This window comes from Oncorhynchus mykiss, chromosome 8 (assembly GCF_057628025.1).
Source record: "Oncorhynchus mykiss isolate SJ-2025 chromosome 8, ASM5762802v1, whole genome shotgun sequence".
NCBI classification, from domain to species: Eukaryota; Metazoa; Chordata; class Actinopteri; order Salmoniformes; family Salmonidae; genus Oncorhynchus; species Oncorhynchus mykiss.
Genome location: NC_143029.1, coordinates 22,377,784 through 22,399,042, shown reverse-complemented (window position 1 = coordinate 22,399,042; position 21,259 = coordinate 22,377,784). Strand labels below are relative to the sequence as shown.

At 43.3% G+C, this 21,259-nt stretch overlaps 1 protein-coding gene across 1 annotated transcript in view; it reads right to left on the bottom strand.

The window, feature by feature from the left end:
* LOC110529597 (plasminogen) overlaps positions 1–21,259 on the bottom strand; it is a 27,711-nt gene extending 6,452 nt beyond the window's left edge. Inside the window, exons 1-13 of the mRNA XM_021611950.3 lie at positions 20,972–21,259; positions 20,141–20,276; positions 19,939–20,045; positions 19,353–19,467; positions 6,449–6,588; positions 6,106–6,226; positions 4,992–5,110; positions 4,589–4,751; positions 4,310–4,434; positions 3,933–4,092; positions 3,406–3,599; positions 2,669–2,817; positions 2,448–2,541 (exon numbers count right to left, since the gene is read on the bottom strand). Coding sequence (XP_021467625.2) covers positions 2,448–2,541; positions 2,669–2,817; positions 3,406–3,599; positions 3,933–4,092; positions 4,310–4,434; positions 4,589–4,751; positions 4,992–5,110; positions 6,106–6,226; positions 6,449–6,588; positions 19,353–19,467; positions 19,939–20,045; positions 20,141–20,276; positions 20,972–21,020 — 1,672 coding nt within the window. The 5' untranslated portion in view covers positions 21,021–21,259. The remainder of the gene's footprint in view (positions 1–2,447; positions 2,542–2,668; positions 2,818–3,405; positions 3,600–3,932; positions 4,093–4,309; positions 4,435–4,588; positions 4,752–4,991; positions 5,111–6,105; positions 6,227–6,448; positions 6,589–19,352; positions 19,468–19,938; positions 20,046–20,140; positions 20,277–20,971) is intronic.

The window sequence follows — 21,259 nt, the reverse complement described above, 5'->3', positions numbered from 1 at the left end:
TAGAACATTGAACTTAAATCCAGTACAATTCCTGGATCTTGGAGATCTCGGAAAATGCACTGTAAGTATAACTATGCCTACGTAAAATGTAATTGTGTTTTGCCATGAAAACCGTTCTCATGGGCACACAAATCCAAAATAATGTAGGCCTATGCCATTGCAAAATGTAATGCTTCTAACCAAAAGAGTCAACTATAGGTCTACTGTCGTTAATGTTGGATGGGTTGGATGCAGATTGGTGTCTAGCTGTAGGCTAGTTGTCTAGTAATATTGGCAACCATCATCAGCTGATCCAGGAAAGAAAACAAATATTGATAGAAAAGAATAAAGCTAAATAAATGGTCTACTTCTTCTGGCCAGGACGGCTCAGAGAACACCGCAATGAGTGCTCTAAACAGCTGACTGACAAAACCAAACGATAAATCAACGGATAAATCTAATGCATTGGAATAAAGGCATATGCTCTTTTTTGTCAAAGGGAGCATGGCAAACAAATGGCGAAAATGAGCAAGTGCAAAGGAAAATCTATGCTTTTAAAAGGAGCTCAGCAATGGCCAAAATTCAGCACTACTGAGTGAACAGTGCTGTGGACAGGGAGGTTTGTGCAGCCACGTAGAAATAAATGGTTTAAACCATGACAGAGAGGTGGGGGTGTTTGTTTCATTTGAAAGCTTTTATTTTCATATTTACCACTGTAAAACATACACTGATCAAAAAAATAAAAGGAACACTAAAATAACACATCCTAGATCTGAATGAATTAAATATTCTTATTAAATACTTTTTCTTTACATAGTTGAATGTGCTGACAACAAAATCACACAAAAATTATCAATGGAAATCAAATTTATCAACCCATGGAGGTCTGGATTTGGAGTCACACTCAAAATGAAAGTGGAAAACCACACTACAGGCTGATCCAACTTTGATGTAATGTCCTTAAAACAAGTCAAAATGAGGCTCAGTAGTGTGTGTGGCCTCCACATGCCTGTATGACCTCCCTACAACGCCTGGACATGCCCCTGATGATGTGGCGGATGGTCTCCTGAGGGATCTCCTCCCAGACCTGGACTAAAGCATCCGCCAATTCCTGGACAGTCTGTGGTGCAATGTGGCGTTGGTGGATGGAGCAAGACATGATGTCCCAGATGTGCTCAATTGGATTCAGGTCTGGGAAACGGGCGGGCCAGTCCATAGCATCAATGCCTTCCTCTTGCAGGAACTGCTGACACATTCCAGCCACATTAGGTCTAGCATTGTCTTGCATTAGGAGGAACCCAGGGCCAACCGCACCAGCATATGGTCTCACAAGAGGTCTGAGGATCTCATCTCGGGACCTAATGGCAGTCAGGCTACCTCTGGCGAGCACATGGAGGGCTGTGCGGCCCCCCAAAGAAATGCCACCCCACACCATGACTGACCCACCGCCGAACCGGTCATGCTGGAGGATGTTGCAGGCAGCAGAACGTTCTCCACGGCGTCTCCAGACTCTGTCACGTCTGTCACGTGCTCAGTGTGAACCTGCTTTCATCTGTGAAGAGCACAGGGCGCCAGTGGTGAATTTGCCAATCTTGGTGTTCTCTGGCAAATGCCAAACGTCCTGCACGGTGTTGGGCTGTAAGCACAACCCCCACCTGTGGACGTCGGGCCCTCATACCACCCTCATGGAGTCTGTTTCTGACCGTTTGAGCAGACACATGCACATTTGTGGCCTGCTGGAGGTCATTTTGCAGGGCTCTGGCAGTGCTCCTCCTGCTCGTCCTTGCACAAAGGCGGAGGTAGCGGTCCTGCTGCTGGGTTGTTGCCCTCCTACGGCCTCCTCCACGTCTCCTGATGTACTGGCCTGTCTCCTGGTAGCGCCTCCATGCTCTGGACACTACGCTGACAGACACAGCAAACCTTCTTGCCACAGCTTGCATTGATGTGCCATCCTGGATGAGCTGCACTACCTGAGCCACTTGTGTGAGTTGTAGACTCCGTCTCATGCTACCACTAGAGTGAAAGCACCGCCAGCATTCAAAAGTGACCAAAACATCAGCCAGGAAGCATAGGAACTGAGAAGTGGTCTGTGGTTACCACCTGCAGAACCACTCATTTATTGGGGGTGTCTTGCTAATTGCACATAATTTCCACCTGTTGTCTATTCCATTTGCACGACAGCATGTGAAATGTATTGTCAATCAGTGTTGCTTCCTAAGTGGACAGTTTGATTTCACAGAAGTGTGATTGACTTGGAGTTACATTGTGTTGTTTAAGTGTTCCCTTTATTTTTTTGAGCAGTGTATTTACCACTGCATTTAAAAAAGGAGAATGGTTAAATTTGCATTATTTAGACACCCCCCAAATGTTGACTTTGTTGTATTTAGTAGAGCTAATGTCTCATTCAGGGGAGCTGAGCCCCCCTGGCTCCCCAACAATTTGCACCCTGGTCACAGTAGTCCACATACCGCAATCTGGGATTTGGCAGTAGTCCCATTTCTGGTTTCTGTCTGTGGTGTAGCACCATGGTCCATTCACATCATTGTCAGGGTTTCTACAATTCTAAAAGTGAAAAGGGGCGCTGAATAAATGTAAGTACATCTTCCCAAATGTCTGTCATATGCAATACTTTTGCAGTATCATCTGACATGATTTAAATATGTCTTATAAGAAGACTCCTTGAACTTACATTGGACTCCATGCCTTTGTCAGGGTGGGATTCAGGGGTGAAGCTGGCGTGCTGATGGGGGCTCTGGGCGCTCCAACTCTGACAGGTGACACCCAACATGGTCATGGAAGTAGGACCCCTGTATGTCCCCCCATTGCCCACCTTGCAATCTGAAAGCCAGTCAACAGAAAACAATATCAGGGATAACATTTCTTCCCTCAACATTGACAACATTGACAAGGCCCAGGCTCTGTCGTAACCGGCCGCGACCGGGAGGTCCGTGGGGCGACGCACAATTGGCCTAGCGTCGTCCGGGTTAGGGAGGGCTTGGTCGGTAGGGATGTCCTTGTCTCATCGCGCACCAGCGACTCCTGTGGCGGGCCGGGCGCAGTGCGCGCTAACCAAGGTTGCCAGGTGCACGGTGTAGCCTCCGACACATTGGTGCGGCTGGCTTCTGGGTTGGAGGCTTGCTGTGTTAAGAAGCAGTGAGGCTGGTTGGGTTGTGTATCGGGGGACGCATGACTATCAACCTTCATCTCTCCCGAGCCCGTACGGGAGTTGTAGCGATGAGACAAGATAGTAGCTACTACAACAATTGGATACCACGAAATTGGGGAGAAAAAAGGGGGTAAAAATTCAACAAAAAAATAATAATAAAAAAAAATTACGAAAATCCAAATTGCAAAACAACAACACAATACTTTTGGAGATCACTGTATATTTCACTGTATATATCATCAGTGCTATGGATAGATTACCTCTGCTGTCGTCTGATGGTGCCTGGGAGGGTTTTGGTTCGGGCTGGTCATGTTTGTCAGGTTTAGGAGTAGGCTTGGGAGCAGTTGGGCATCTATTCACACTGCAGAACTCCCAACGAACAGAGGGGTCAGTGGTGTAGCACCATGGTGCACGGTCGCCATCAGGGTTCCTACACAGGTTTCTTCTCAAATCGCTGTGAAGCACATATAAAAGACATAATGTCCTCAGACACTGAAGATGACATATTACATTGTTTGGCTTTTAATGACTAGATAGTAGAAGACAGAGATAAAGCTAGAGATATACATTGCCCACTTGACACAGACATCAGTTCAACATCTAGTTTTGATTTACACAAGTTCTAAATGCCCTTATGTTGATGACTTTTTGCAAATCTAATCAGTTTTCCACGTTGATTCAGTGTCATCCCATAGATTTTGTAGTTTTAAATGACGTGGAAACAACGTAGATTCAACCAGTTTTTGCCCAGTGGTTAGAGATTATTTGACTATGCTCTAGGCCTCACGCTTTAGGGAAGACCTGCGGTGTCTTATTGTGACTGTGAGGTGTCATCGAGCTCCAGGACTGGCATCTCTTCCCACTGATGGTCTCTGTCACCATACCACGATAGTCGGTCCCGTCGCCCACATAGCAGTCTTCCTCAGCTGGAGGGGGAGCTGCGTAATCTGAGGTTTAAAAACAATATGAGCCACATCAACCAAATTAAATATGAATTTTGGTGAAAAATGTAGGCTGTATGGATTGCTAGTGGATGACTATGTTTCGCTATGTAGTTAGTATATAGTGATTTTAGCATTTGGGAAAGCTATATAAATCCAGTGCATTAAACATCATCAATGTAATCTTCATTATCATCATCATCATGCTGCAGTGTCAAGTGACCTGGTCCAGGAACATCTCCACAGCTAGGCACCTTGCAGTACTCCCAGCGCGTCTCTGGGTCTGTAGTAAAGCACCAGGGCATCTTCTCATGGTCTGGGTTCCTGCAGTAGTTCAGTTCCAGGCCTCTGACAGGAGCACAAACAACCACACATATTGGTTAAATCACAGTCAGCCTGTATTTATTAGACATTAAAACACTGATCTACTACACTGACAAACGCAACGTTTGGTTCTTGCTTGAGTAAAAACAAGTTGCCCAATCTCGTGGGTCTATCTTACTTGCATGGGTAGTTGTCTGGAGTTCTGTTGTGCTGTTGGGGCGTCTGAGTTGCCCAGACCTGACAGGCTTTCCCAGATGCTGTCACTCCGATGGTTCCCCTGTAGGCACTGCCGTCGCCTGTGGCACAGGTGAGCTCCTCCACCACCCTGGGAGGATCAGAGGCTAGGGGAGAGGGAAAGAGTGAGGAAAACTCCCTGGGAGTTAGTAAACTCATGTTTTAATTCAATTGTTTATATTTATGTGAAAGAGCAGGGGAAACAGGGGTCATGGGAGACAAAAGAGATACAAGATGAAAATAATAAATGGGGTGACAGAGTCGCTAGTATGGAGTAGAAAGGGTCCAGGTTACGAAAGCCATAGACAATATACTAGGAATAGTGTTGTATATCTATGATAGCTCACTGCAGCGAGGGATAGAGCAGAAGTCCCAGCGTTTGGAGGGGCTGGTGGTGAAACACCAGGGTCTGGGGTCTCCGTCTGGGTTCCTACAGTAATTTTCCTCCAGGTACTTCTCAAGGAGACTGGAGAGACAGGGAGGGTGGGGGGTGGGGGAGAGAACGAGATGAAGGAGCACATGGTTAGACATATACAGTGAGCCCAAAAGTATTGGGACAGTGACACATTTTTTGTTTTTTGTACTCCGGCACTTTGGATTTGAAATGATGAGGTTCAAGTGCAGATTATAAACTTACATTTGAGGGTATTTTCATCCTTAACGGGTGAAATTAAAGCAGTTTAGAAATTAAAGCAGTTTTTGTACATTTTTATTTAACTAGGCAAGTCAGTTAAGAACAAATTCTTATTTTCAATGACGGCCTAGGAGAAAGTTACACCCGCACAAATATCATTCCCCCAAGACATGCTAATATTTATGTATCTGTAACTTTGCTCACTTATCATTATTCACAATTAATTCAGGATTATCTATAATCATAATAATCCACATGAATGAATAAGTGTTTAGAAACATTATATTCTTATTTACAATACAAGTGACTCCAAAATGACACAATACATTATTTAGCATTCTTTTCAATTGGACACAAAATAATCTGAAACACAACCAAAACAAACGGCAAATGCATCCGACAAATTTGTAAAGTCACAAGATTGATTTAGTCATTGCATGGTATGAATATAGGACCAAAGACTTTTGACTACTTTAATACACAATACTTTTGGTCCCCTAAAATGGAGGGACAATGTACAAAAAGTGCTGTAATTTCTAAACGGTTCACCCGATATGGATGGAAATACCCTCAAATTAAACGTTAACCTCATAGTCGTTGTATAATTTCAAAATCGATAGAGCTGGAGTACAAAACAATACAAAATGTGTCACTGTCCCAATACGTTTGGAGCTCACAGTCAGAGTTATTACACAGATATTACTGAGAGAGAGAGAGGGAGAGAGAGAGAGAGAGAGAGACACACACAGAGACAGACAGAGAGAGAGAGAGAGAGAGAGAGGGAGAGAGAGAGAGAGCGAGAGAGAGAGAGAGAGAGAGCCTATTACGCGCTGGGAATGTAGCCATGGTTGTGAGGTTTCTGGGCGTTCCAGTGCTGGCAGGTGTAGCCATTCTCAGTGGTGGAGATCTTTCCCCTGTAGTTCTTACCACTGCAGTGCATGCATTCCTCTATGGACCAAACCACAGCACTTTAGAAATAAAACACTTCCAAATTACATCCACTGCATTTTTTAAATTGAACTGTCATGATGAGCGAGTGACTAAAAAAAGTAGTGAACTCTTTGTTAAATATAGATAGTAATTTAGTGTTTTTGAAATCTTAACTTTTGTGCCAACATGACAACAGCTGTTTCATTAGCTTATTGGGACATAACAAGATATTGAGGGTACCGCTGCAGTTCTGGACATTACAGGTCTCCCATCTGGTGTCAGGGTCTGTTGTGTAGCACCATGGACCTTTGCTGTCCCCATCAGGGTTTCTGCAGAAGTTGGACTCCAGGTCGGCTTTGGGGTGTGTTGATGGAGTCATGCTGTAAGAGACATTCACAAAGATAACGTGGATTTAATTTAGGTGTTAAGAAATCTAAGTAATCTAACAAGTTACTTAAGAGATTGAACAGGATCTTAAGCACTTACAAATTCATAACATACTGTATGAATTAGATTGTTTTGTTGTTGCAGGATGTGGGTGATTTGATTTGGCCCTCCACGTTTTCTGAGCAAATTTTTTTTTTCTATTGTTGGACATAACAGACTAAAAACACCAGCAAATCAGCTCCAAGTGATTTTAATTTTGGAAATCTGTTCTACAGTATTCTCGTGGATAGTAGAGCGATATATGTAGGGTTGCAAGGCTATCGGTAATTTACCAAAGTTAACTGGAATCTTCAGTCGTTTTGGTAATTAACAGAAAATAAATGGCAAACTATCATAACTTTGGTAATTTATACTTGAGTAACTTCAAAAATGTGTATGTATATAGACTATTTGTCACGTTCTGACCTCTATTTCCTTTGTTTTGTATGTAGTTAGTATGGTCAGGGCGTGAGTTGGGTGGGCAGTCTATGTTTGTTTTTCTATGATTTGGGTATTTCTATGTTTCGGCCTAGTATGGTTCTCAATCAGAGGCAGGTGTCATTAGTTGTCTCTGATTGAGAATCATACTTAGGTAGCCTGGGTTTCACTGTGTGTTTGTGGGTGATTGTTCCTGTCACTGTGTTTGTTGTCACAGGATAGGACTGTTTTGCGTTTGCACATTTCTTGTTTTTGTTAGTTTGTTCATGTGTAGGGATTTATTAAAACATGAATAACCACCACGCTGCGCTTTGGTCCGCTTCTCTTCCTCCTACAGACGAACGCCCTTACAGAATCACCCACCAACGGACCAAGCAGCGTGTTAACAGACAGGAGCCACAGGAGAGGCAACAGAGGCAGCAGCAGCAGGAGAAATGGACATGGGAGGAAGAACTGGACGGTAAAGGACCCTGGGCTCAGCCCGGAGAATATCGCCGCCCCAAGGAAGAACTGGAGGCGGCGAAAGCTGAGAGGCGCAGATATGAGGAGGCAGCACGGCGTAGCGGATGGAAGCCCGGGAGTCAGCCCCAAAAATTTCTTGGGGGGGGGCTAACAGGGAGTATGGCTACGCCAGGTAGGGGACCTGAGCCAACTTCCTGTGGTTACCGGGGGGCTAGAGAGACCGGGCAGGCACCGTGTTATGCTGTGGAGCGCACGGTGTCCCCAGTGCGGGTGCACAGCCCGGTGCGGTACATTCCAGCTCCGCGTATCGGCCGGGCTAGAGTGGGCATCGAGCCAAGTGCCATGAAGCCGGCTCTACGCATCTGGTCTCCAGTGCGTCTCCTTGGGCCGGCTTACATGGCACCAGCCTTGCGCACGGTGTCCCCGGTTCGCCTGCATAGCCCAGTGCGGGCTATTCCACCTCGCCGCACTGGCAGGGCGACCGGGACCATTCAACCGGGTAAGGTTGGGCAGGCTCGGTGCTCAAGAGCTCCAGTGCGCCTGCACGGCCCGGTCTATCCGTCACCACCTCCACACCCCAGCCCTCCGGTGGCAGCTCCCCGTACCAGGCTGTCTCTCCGGCCCATTCGTCCAGAGCCTTCCTCCTCTCCAGCGCTGCCGGAGTCTCCCTCCTCTCCGGCGCTACCAGAGCCTTCCTCCTCTCCAGCGCTGCCGGAGCCTCCCGCCTGCCCGGCGCCTCTGCCGGAGCCTCCCGCCTGTCCGGCGCCTCTGCCGGCGCCTCCCGCCTGCCCGGCGCCGCTGCCGGAGCCTCCCGCCTGCCCGGCGCCGCTGCCGGAGCCTCCCGCCTGTCCGGCGCCTCTGCCGGAGCCTCCCGCCTGTCCGGCGCCTCTGCCGGAGCCTCCCGCCTGTCCGGCGCCTCTGCCGGAGCCTCCCGCCTGTCCGGCGCCTCTGCCGGAGCCTCCCGCCTGTCCGGCGCTACCAGGGCCTTCCTTTTCTCCAGCGTTGCCGGAGCTTCCCGTCTGCCCAGCGCCAGCTGAGCTTCCCGTCTGCCCAGCGCCGCCAACGCCGCCCGTCTGCCCAGCGCCGCCAACGCCGCCCGTCTGCCCAGCGCCGCCAGTGCCGCCCGTCTGCCAGGAGCCGCCAGTGCCTTCCGTCTGCCAGGAGCCGCCAGTGCCGCCCGTCTGCCAGGGGCCGCCAGTGCCGCCCGTCTGCCAGGGGCCGCCAGTGCCGCCAGTGCCGCCAGGGGCCGCCAGTGCCGCCAGTCAGCCAGGGGCCGCCAGTGCCGCCAGTCAGCCAGGGGCCGCCAGTGCCGCCAGTCAGCCAGGGGCCGCCAGTGCCGCCAGTCAGCCAGGGGCCGCCAGTGCCGTCAGTCAGCCAGGGGCCGCCCGAGCAGCTGCCCCTCTGTCCAGAGCAGCTGTCGCCCCTCTGTCCCAAGCTGCTGCCGCCCCTCTGTCCCGAGCTGCTATCGCCCCTCTGTCCCGAGCAGCTGCTCCTCTGTCCCGAGCAGTTGTCCCTCTGTCCCGAGCAGCTGTTTCACCTCTGTCCCGAGCTGCCCCTTTGTCCCAAGCAGCCCCTCTGTCCAGTGGGGTCATTGAGAGGGGTGGCCATGGTGAGAAGGCCACGGAGGCGGACAATAAGGCGGACTAAGACAATGGTGAAGTGGGGTCCGCGTCCCGCGCCAGAGCCGCCACCGCGGACAGACGCCCACCCAGACCCTCCCCTATAGGTCAAGGTTTTGCGGCCGGAGTCCGCACCTTTGGGGGGGGGTACTGTCACGTTCTGACCTCTATTTCCTTTGTTTTGTATGTAGTTAGTATGGTCAGGGCGTGAGTTGGGTGGGCAGTCTGTTTGTTTTTCTATGATTTGGGTATTTCTATGTTTCGGCCTAGTATGGTTCTCAATCAGAGGCAGGTGTCATTAGTTGTCTCTGATTGAGAATCATACTTAGGTAGCCTGGGTTTCACTGTGTGTTTGTGGGTGATTGTTCCTGTCACTGTGTTTGTTGTCACAGGATAGGACTGTTTTGCGTTTGCACATTTCTTGTTTTTGTTAGTTTGTTCATGTGTAGGGATTTATTAAAACATGAATAACCACCACGCTGCGCTTTGGTCCGCTTCTCTTCCTCCTACAGACGAACGCCCTTACACTATTCATTTTTTACATCTGTGTATATCTGTCTACGAGTTTCTAGTAGATAGCCCATATGGTTCAAGAGAAAATCTCATAATTAATGGAACAAAGCATCTAATCAACGATGGCATTATTTTCAATTTTCAATTACCTCTTCCAACTATTTACTTTTTTCACAACTGCACCAGTTTGACCTCAAAACATTGACAACAAATAAATATTGACATAGTAAAATAAATCAAAGTGTGTTAAGGGTATTTAATGCTGAAACACTCATATTAAACACAAATTATATTCACTAAGTTGATGGTTTATATGTAAGATAATGTTTAACAGCTTTGTCATTCTATATACAATAAAAGTTTGGACACAGCTACTAATTCAAGGGTTTTTCTTCATTTTTACTTCAAAGTAACCACCCTTTGCCTTGATGAAAGCTTTGCACATTCTTGGCATTCTCTCAACCAGCTTCACCTGGAATGCTTTTTCAACAGTCTTCAAGGACTTCCCACATATGCTAGGCACTTGTTGGCTGCATTTCCTTCACTCTGCGGTCCAACTCATCCCAAACCATCTCAATTGGGTTGAGGTTGAGTTATTGTGGAGGCCAGGTCATCTGAAGCAGCACTCCATCACTCTCTGTCTTGGTCAAATAGCCCTTACACAGCCTGGGAGTGTGTTGGGTCATTGTCCTGTTGAAAAACAAATGATTGTCCCAAACCAGATGGGAAGGCGTATAGCTGCAGAATGCTGTGGTAGCCATGCTTGTTAAGTGTGCCTTCAATTCTAAATAAATCACTGACAGTTTCACCAGCAAAGCACCCCCACACCATCACACCTCCTCCTTCATGCTTCACGGTGGGAACCACACATGTGGAGATCATCCATTCACCTATTCTGCATCTCATAAAGACACTTCAGTTGGAACCAAAAATCGCAAATTTGGAATCATCAGACCAAAGGACAGACTTCAACCAGTCTAATGTACATTGCTCGTGTTTCTTTGCCCAAGTAAGTCTCTTCTTATTATTGGTCTCCTTTAGTAGTGGTTTCTTTGCAGCAATTCGACCATGAAGGCCTGATTCATGCAGTCTCCTCTGAATAGTTGATGTTGAGATGTGTATATTACTTGAACTCTATGAAGCATTTATTTGGGCTGCAATTTCTTAGGCTGGTAACTATAACTTATCCTCTGCAGCAGAGGTAACTCTGGGTCCTCCTTTCTTGTGGCAGTCCTCATGAGAGCCAGTTTCATCATAACTCTCGATGGTTTTTGAGACTGCACTTGATGAAACATTCAAAGTTCTTGTAATTTTCAGGATTGACTGACCTTTATGTCTTCAAGTAACGTTGGACTGTTGTTTCTCTTTGCTTATTTGAGCTGTTCTTGCCATAATATGGATTTGGTATTTTACCAAATAGGGATATCTTCTGTATACCACCCCTACCTTGTCACAACATAACTGATTGGCTCAAACGCATTAAGAAGGAAAGAAATTCCACAAATTAACTTTTAACAAGGCACACCAGTTAATTGAAATGCATTCCAGGTGACTACCTCATGAAGCTGGTTGAGAGAATGCCAAGAGTGTGTAAAGCTGCCATCAAGGCAAAGATGGCAACATTGAAGAATCTCAAATATATTTTGATTTGTTTAACACTTTTTTGGCTAGTACATGATTCCATAAATGTTATTTGATAGTGTTGATGTCTTCACTATTATTCTACAATGTAGGAAATAGTAAAAATAAAGAAAAACCCTTGAATGAGTAGGTGTGTCCAAACTTTTGACTGGTACTGTATATACAGTGCCTTGCGAAGTTTTCGGCCCCCTTGAGCTTTGCGACCTTTTGCCTCATTTCAGGCTTCAAACATAAAGATATAAAACTGTATTTTTTTGTGAAGAATCAACAACAAGTGGGACACAATCATGAAGTGGAACGACATTTATTGGATATTTCAAACTTTTTTAACAATTCAAAAACTGAAAAATTGGGCGTGCAAAATTATTCAGCCCCCTTAAGTTAATACTTTGTAGCGCCACCTTTTGCTGTGATTACAGCTGTAAGTCGCTTGGGGTATGTCTCTATCAGTTTTGCACATCGAGAGACTGAAATTTTTTCCCATTCCTCCTTGCAAAACAGCTCGAGCTCAGTGAGGTTGGATGGAGAGCATTTGTGAACAGCAGTTTTCAGTTCTTTCCACAGATTCTCGATTGGATTCAGGTCTGGACTTTGACTTGGCCATTCTAACACCTGGATATGTTTATTTTTGAACCATTCCATTGTAGATTTTGCTTTATGTTTTGGATCATTGTCTTGTTGGAAGACAAATCTCCGTCCCAGTCTCAGGTCTTTTGCAGACTCCATCAGGTTTTCTTCCAGAATGGTCCTGTATTTGGCTCCATCCATCTTCCCATCAATTTTAACCATCTTCCCTGTCCCTGCTGAAGAAAAGCAGGCCCAAACCATGATGCTGCCACCACCATGTTTGACAGTGGGGATGGTGTGTTCAGCTGTGTTGCTTTTACGCCAAACATAACGTTTTGCATTGTTGCCAAAAAGTTCAATTTTGGTTTCATCTGACCAGAGCACCTTCTTCCACATGTTTGGTGTGTCTCCCAGGTGGCTTGTGGCAAACTTTAAACAACACTTTTTATGGATATCTTTAAGAAATGGCTTTCTTCTTGCCACTCTTCCATAAAGGCCAGATTTGTGCAATATACGACTGATTGTTGTCCTATGGACAGAGTCTCCCACCTCAGCTGTAGATCTCTGCAGTTCATCCAGAGTGATCATGGGCCTCTTGGCTGCATCTCTGATCAGTCTTCTCCTTGTATGAGCTGAAAGTTTAGAGGGACGGCCAGGTCTTGGTAGATTTGCAGTGGTCTGATACTCCTTCCATTTCAATATTATCGCTTGCACAGTGCTCCTTGGGATGTTTAAAGCTTGGGAAATCTTTTTGTATCCAAATCCGGCTTAAAACTTCTTCACAACAGTATCTCGGACCTGCCTGGTGTGTTCCTTGTTCTTCATGATGCTCTCTGCGCTTTTAACGGACCTCTGAGACTATCACAGTGCAGGTGCATTTATACGGAGACTTGATTACACACAGGTGGATTGTATTTATCATCATTAGTCATTTAGGTCAACATTGGATCATTCAGAGATCCTCACTGAACTTCTGGAGAGAGTTTGCTGCACTGAAAGTAAAGGGGCTGAATCATTTTGCACGCCCAATTTTTCAGTTTTTGATTTGTTAAAAAAGTTTGAAATATCCAATAAATGTCGTTCCACTTCATGATTGTGTCCCACTTGTTGTTGATTCTTCACAAAAAAATACAGTTTTATATCTTTATGTTTGAAGCCTGAAATGTGGCAAAAGGTCGCAAAGTTCAAGGGGGCCGAATACTTTCGCAAGGCACTGTATATTTTTTGTACGTTATTTAATTATTTCATATATTTTACATGTGATAAGGCCACAAGATGTCTTGTGATAGATTACACAAAATCCTTGAAAGACATGAAAATTATGGTAGTTTACTGGTAAACTCGAAGTTTCCAGTTATATATCCTCCCTTCCGAACCCTAGATACAGTGCCTTCGGAAAGTATTCAGACCCCTTTACTTTTTCCAAATATTGTTATGTAACAGTCTTATTCTAAAATGGATTCAATAAATAAAACATCCTCAGCAAGTGAAAACAGTTTTTTTTTGTGCAAATGTATTAAAAATAAAAACAGAAATACCTTATTTACATAAGTATTCACACCCTTTGCTATGAGACTCGAAATTGAGCTCAGGTGCATCCTGTTTCCATTGATCATCCTTGAGATGTTTCAACAACTTGATTGGATCAACCTGTGAAAGATTCAAATGATTGGACATGATTTGGAAAGTCACACACCCGTCTATATGAGGTCCTACAGTTGACAGTACATGTCAGAGCAAAAACCAAGCCATGAGGTCAAAGGAATTGTCCGTAGAGCTCTCAGACAGGATTGTGTCGAGGCTAAGATCTGGGGAAGGGTACCAAAACATTTATTCAGCACTGAAGGTCCCCAAGTACAGGGTGGCCTCCATCATTCTTAAATGGAAGAAGTTTGGAACCACCAAGACTCTTCCTAGAACTGGCCGACCCCCCAAACTGAGCAATTAGGGGAGAAGGGTCTTGGTCAGGCTGGTGACCAAGAACCCGATGGTCACTCTGACAGAGCTCTAGAGTTCCTCTTTGGAGATGGGATAATCTTACAGAAGGACAACCATCTCTGCAGCACTCCAACAATCAGGCCTTTTTAGCGGCAGTGACTGAGATATTAGTCAGAATCGAGGCAAAGATGAACGGAGAAAAGTACAGATAGATCCTTGATGAAAACCTGCTCCAGAGCGCTCAGGACCTCAGACTGGGGCGAAGGTTCACTTTCCAACAGGACAACGACCCTAAGCACACAGCCAAGACAATGCAGGATTGATTTCAGGATAGGTCTCTGGGTGTCCTTGAGTGGCCCAGCCAGAGCCCAGACTTAAACACCGATCTCTGAAGAGACCTGAAAATAGCTGTGCAGTAATTGTCCCCATCCAACCGGACAGGGCTTGAGGGGATCTGCAGAGAAGAATGGGGGAAGCTCACCAAATACAGGTGCGCCAAACTTGTAGTGTCATACCCAAGAAGACTCAAGGCTGTAATCGCTGCTAAAGGTGCTTCAACAAATTACTAAGTAAAGAGTAAAGGGTCTGAATATGTATGTAAATGTGATATTTCTGTTTTTTATAAACTTGCAAAAATGTAATTTGTTATTGTGGGGTATTCTGTGTAGATTGATGAGGAATAAATACAATTTAATCAATTTTAGAATAAGGCTGTATCCTAACAAAATTTTGAAAAAGTCAAGGGGTCTGAATACTTTCCGAAGGGATACAAATGTAAGCAAGGTTTGATAGCAAGGTTTGAAATGATTTAGTTAAGTATTATATCTGTATATTTGGGGTTCTTGTGGTCAAGTTGAAGTCTAAAAATGATTTGTAATTATGTTCCACTACTTTCAAAACTGTAGGCAAAAAATTATACAAAACGTTTACAACTCATTTTTGTTTTAATCTTCGGGTTGTCCATATTATGGATATAAAATACTTAATAGGAATATGAGAAATATTGTACAAGTCAGGGACAGCTATTGATGGCCTGGCCCAATCGAATGTACCCCCTTGCCCGTCCAAATAAAAATATTAAATAAAAATGTTGAAATATTGATAATTTATTTGACCGAAACGTGCGCAAACAGGAAGCCTCATCAATCTCAGTTAAAGCGAAGTATGTGTTGACCATTCATCCGATGCTGTCTGGATTATTGCAGCCCCCCGCACCTCTCTGATTCAGAGGGGTTGGGTTAAATACGGAAGACGAATGCAATTCAGTAGTACAACTGACTAGGTATCTCACTTTCCCATTGTTAGGGTGGAGACATGATTATCTCGTCATTATATAGAGCTCTCTGGTTTCAGTATTTTGTGACTTGGAAGCAGTGTTGCCATGTTCGCGGTTTTCTACCTAATTGGGCTACTTTGAAAACGATGTTGCAGGTTTTTGGGCTATTTCTAAATTTCAACGCGCCCGCCAAGGCATTTCTCTTAAATATATATATATTTCGACCGCGACCGGGAAACCCATGAGGCGGCGCACAATTAGCCCAGCGTCGTCCGGGTAGGGGAGGGTTTGGCCGGCAGTGCTTTATGCATGCTCAGTCTTTGGTCTCGGGGGCTCCTCGATTGGAAATTTGAAATGGAAGTTATGGAACTCCCTCTTGTGGTTATTTTTTATAGGAAAAATACCTAATTGAAACGGACATTAGGCCAAATGTGGAGAATTATACATTTGCCTCTGTTGCCCATCAAGTAGCCTATTAATGGTAATGTCACTGTAGGCTACCATTTGATACAATATATATGTTGAAATGATGATATCACTGGAGTCATTGCAAATCAATGTGTGCCACTTATGTAGCCTACCTGGAGCTGACAAACCAATTTATTAAATAGCCTATACCTTCAGTTTATTGTTGTTGTAGCCTTGTGTTATTATCAACGCATTAGATTGACGGTAAACCAATTAAAATAATAAACACTGGAAACAAGCACTTCTTATTGCGAAATCGCCTCGCTATTTATGTTGAATAAATTAGTCTGTTAATTTGAACTAAGCAAGCGGCTAAATTGTTCAGTTTACATCTTGTCTACATCTTGTCTAGGCTACTGAAGACTATCTGAAATGAGATATAGGTCTATCAGGGGCTATAGGCTACCTGCCTTTATTTTAGCAAACTATGGCAAAAAAAATATTCGATTTTAGTCTGTAGCTCATACCCATGGGCGCTGCCAGGGATTTTGTGCACTATGAAAATATATCACATTAGGCCCCACCACCACAGGCCCCAACAACCCTGCAGCTACACCAATTGCTGCTGTAAGCACACACTTACAGAACCCAATCAACCCATTCAAAGCTTTAAATAACTCTACCTTTGCAGGCTTGGAACTCTCTTGTAGTCCAATATTTATTGTACGATATTTACTGACAGTGAGCTGTGAAAATATAACACTGTGCAGACATGCATGCAACATTCTGCATACAGTGGAATTCACTATTTGATGCAAAACTAATACCCTCTATAAGAAATGTGCTAAAGGTAATCTTTTACAGTCTAAATGTGATTTTAATGGTCAAATTCTTGAATAGAAAATTATCTTAAAATTCTCTTAAAATTCGCTTCTACACCTGCATTTCTTGCTGTTTGGGGTTTTAGGCTGGGTTTCTGTACAGCACTTTGAGATATCAGCTGATGTAAGAAGGGCTATATAAATACATTTGATTTGATTTGATTTGATCTTAACATTAATGAATAACTTCAAATAAATATAACTTAAATGTACCTCTTCAATTAAAATGAATTAACATTATCATCTATAGAATGATATAACAAACAATATAATAAAATCAGCAGCAGATTTTTGAACTAAGTATACGTACATACCAACTAGAAAATTAGCAGCTGTAAAAGTGGAAATGGAAAACAAAATGGAAATGGAAACGAAAAGGCCTGATAGTGGCGCTAGAGGAAAGGTCAAGTCGTCACCAAATCAATAGGTTTCTTCCACTTGGGGTCTTGATTGTGCACAAATTTTATGGCAATCCAGCCATTACTTTGAGATATATCTTATTCTCAGTCTGTTCTCAGCAATACAGAGGCTCTCTGGATGTTTAATTTTGCCAACAAATGTTTAAATATATATATATTTTTAAATAAACCGTTAGTTTTATTAGTAGTTTTATTAGAACTGTACTTCCGGCGCCGACAGAGATGGCCGCCTCGCTTCGCGTTCCTAGGAAACTATGCAGTTTTTTGTTTTTTTACGTGTTACAAGCATTTCGCTACACTCGCACTAACATCTGCTAACCATGTGTATGTGACAAATAACATTTGATTTGATTTACATTGTAACTAAAATATTATATCAATGATGATAGGTTAATAATTTAATATAGATTTTTTTTTACAGTCACACCCCCCCACCCCACCCCCATACGGCGCCCCTGCCTATACCTATTGAAATGACAAGTCATTCTTGAAAAGGGGCCATTTATAACAGCCAGAAAATAGCCCAACATTTAGTTTTTTTTATTCATCCAAGTTTTTCTTGATCAGCGATTTCGAGATCCTCTGTCCAACTTTCATCACTCAAACTCTCCTGTCAGATTTATCTATAATCATGCACATGTGCAAAGGGATGGTTCAAGCCCTGAATGCTGATTAGTTAAAGGCCGTGGTATATCAGACCATACACCACGTGTATGAAAATACATTACTTTTTACTGTTCTAATTACATTGGTAACCAGTTTATAATAGCAATATGTCACCCTGGGGGTTTGTGGTATATGGCCAATATATCCAGGCACTCTGTGTTGCGTCGTGTTAAGATCAGCCCTTAGCCGTGGTGTATTGGCCATATACTATACTCCCTTCCCCTTAAATCGAAATCCATTGATGGAAAATGATCTGGCGAGTTTATTAAGGGCGAATCATCTTTTCTTTTGTCACATATTAAAATTCCTAAATTAAGTCATGTCATAGCTTTCAATAATTATTATTTTGAGGAAACCTGAATTTTGCTTCTAACATTACAAGTTACTATGATATTCCTTCTTAATTGTCTCGATAACGTTATGGAAAATGGGTTTTTGTGTAGATATGGTAAGTACTCTCTTGCTGTAAAATGTTTTCAGGCCTTTTCAGCAAGTTATGAGTTGTCATTGTTTTAGAAATGTGAACTTGACCTGGCAACCCTGGTTGGAAACCAAAGTCGACGGGTGCACAGTGGACTGCTAGGATGCTATGTTGCAAGGTTGCCCGAAAGTAAATGGATGTTTCGCATAAATTATATAATTACTCATCTCTAAATAAAATAACTCAAAATACCAGGGAGCCAGAGTTTCGTTATCTTATTTAAACATTTGGAATGCCGGGAATTTGGGTAGTGGGCGTGGCAATAGGTCTAGCTGATTGAGTTGCGGCTGTCAGTGAAAAGCGTCTAAAATATGTTTTAACATAATTTGCTTTGAGTATAATTTAAAATGTTGCATCAAGAAAAGGAGAAGGGGGTGTGGCGAAGATATGTTGCGTCTCTCTCCAGAATGCATGAATATGTAGGAAAGTGCCCATTTGACAATGTCTGATTTCTGATTGCCTTAACTCACCACATACACCACCATTTTTTTCTTAGCCTCGCGCAACTCAACGAAGTCTGTTTTTTTCTATACATGCATTGCAACTGATAGTTCCTCAGTATTTGAAAAATCTTTCCAACACGCCCCAATCACCAAGCCTTGGTGTGAAAGAGCAAAATATATTCCATGTATCCAGAGTAAACGTCATTAAAAACAGCTTTCTGTCCCGAACTCACTGGCCCAGGAAACTCCGAGGGCCCGGAATAGGCTATTTGATATATACAATGTTGCAAGTTCGCTAGCGAAAGCTCCGGGACTGACCAAGTGATGGTTTAATACATTGTTGCACTTCACTAGCAATAGCTCAAGACAGATAGAAAGGGAGGTAGACAGGCAGATTAGAGAGATGAATATGATTGAAAGAACAGGAATTTTTATCAGGATATTTTCTACTGTTTTTATCTGTTGACTTTAGGCCTATTTATTTTACTTGGTTGACGATGGAAGTTCTAGGCCTACTGCGGCATCTCTGAGTTCTATGCTCTTGTTTCTTTAGCCGCCAATGGATCACAGAGTATCAATGTGTCGAAATGGCAGAGACTAGTGCTCTCGCCATAATTGAATTTTAACTTTTGGATTTTTATGAATTTACTTCATATTTGTATGATTAACCACGTGACAATGATTTTGAGAAAGTAAAACGTTATTATTGAAATGAAACGGTTACACGAAAATGCGCATATTCATATACATTACTGGCACGCAGATTGGTAGAAATGGTAGGATAAATTGTAAGTTTCCCCAAACTTGAAACTCACGAGTTGCCTATGGTCGTTACTATTACAGCAATTAAAAACAATTGTGAACGCGCAAGTCCCGTTTAAAAACGTGCCAGCTTATTGAAATCAAAGGCCTGTCCAACTGATTCGTTCTGGCGCCGGATCTGGTGCAAGTTGTGGCAGAGCATACTTAGGCTTGTGTGGATATTTCGATGCCCATCTCTGGCAAGTCTTCCCTGAGTTTGTTTTGGACTTTGTTCCTCTGTAGTCCATACCGATTCCATTTACACACTCCATCAAGTACTCTGTAAAGACGGAGAATAAGATGTCTCAACAGTAGTAGGTGGGTTGATTGGTTAGTAATCTTTGACTTTTTATTGAGCAAGTTCAGCAGTGTACCAAATGCCCCCCTTGGGTAATTAAAAAGCATCATCAGGCTTTTACTATCTGAGATGTTGTCATATATGGTCAGTATGGAATTTGATACACCCTATGTGCCTCCCACTGAAGGACTGATTGGACTCTCTTGTTTAGATAATCTGCTTCAACTCTTAGGTTTGTTTACTGACACAGTCCAAACCTCTTTCTGGACATTCCACAAAAGTTAGCTAAATATTAACCAAAAATAATGTTGACCAATACAGTCGCATGAAACTCATTTGTATTCTAATATTTGTAATACATGAATGGACATTTTTGTATGGGTTGATACATTTTTAACAAGGGAAAATCTGTAGCTACTTATCAAGAAAAATCAGAAAAACGTTAGGACTTGCCTTTCTTTTCATATAGAGAAGTGCTGGTTCTTCTCAGAACAGACTCTATTTTGCCATTTGCTGGTATTGTCAAACATTCTTGATCCTTTTCAACGTACATGAAGGACCTACCAAGAAACATTTCAGAATTCATTTTGACAATGAAATCATTTCCCCAAAACGAATTCATTATTACTATTAATGACCATAAGCATAATGATACCTGCAAGTGAAAGCTGGTTCAATGTTACACTTGATAGCACATTCTAGGACTGTGCCTACTGAATACTCCCTCTTCACCAAAGAGAGAATCCAGGCGCCCTCTGTTTTTGCATATTCGTCCAGGACAACCGCACTGACTAAAAGGACAAACAGATAACAAATACTGAGTATGACTGAAAAAATGACCGGGCCCTGTTTGCCTACACTTTCTCTGTGATGCAATGCTTAAACCCAATGGTTCCAGGGAGAAACTGCTGTTACAGACCACTAACATAGAGGTTACAACATGAAGGTCCATTGACAGATGAGTGATTTCTGGAGTGGACATACATTACAGACAAAAAAAACAAGTTATTTCAAAACAATTTACAAGTAAGAAAAATACATAGAAGCGTTAATGTGATACAGTGTTTCAACACTTTACATTGTTCTTATTACTGTGTACCGTGTAACAAGTATTGCAGTTACTCATTCTTCCACTGTAGTGTACACCCACTACAGCAGTAAACCTAGCCCTAAATAAAGGCTAATAGATAAGTAATTACAATACACTGTACTACATTGTAACTAAGAACAATACATCCAATGTAATTAAACTAACTGCTTCAGTTATAAGGTTTGACAGAAGATAATCTTACAAAATGATTATGTTGAAGAACTAAGCACACGTGAAGTAACTTCGTAGACACAGGTACCTAGCAAAGAACTTAAGGGAACAGATAGAAGGACTAATTTGTGAATAAATGTTCAATTTGCAAGTATAAACACTGTGTGGGAATCCTTCAGTTCACTTCAACTTCCAACACGTAAAATGATGCCAGCTATATCTTACCTGCAGATAAAAGAGTGCCTAGCAAGAACGTTGTTTTGTACAGGTCCATGATGAGCACTGTCAAGCAGCATATACAAACTCACCAGTTCGATACGTTTTGTGTCTTTTTAGCCATGTCAGTAAGACAAATAGATTTCACTCGTCAGTCAATCATTGGCCTAACAAGGACATGGAGCAGAGGTCAGGCTGTGTATGTCAATGGGATTTTAGTACATTCACATACATAGTTCTTTCTTGATGTATTGTACAGTAGGCTACAGCTCCTCCCCACCGCACTCACCTGATGGT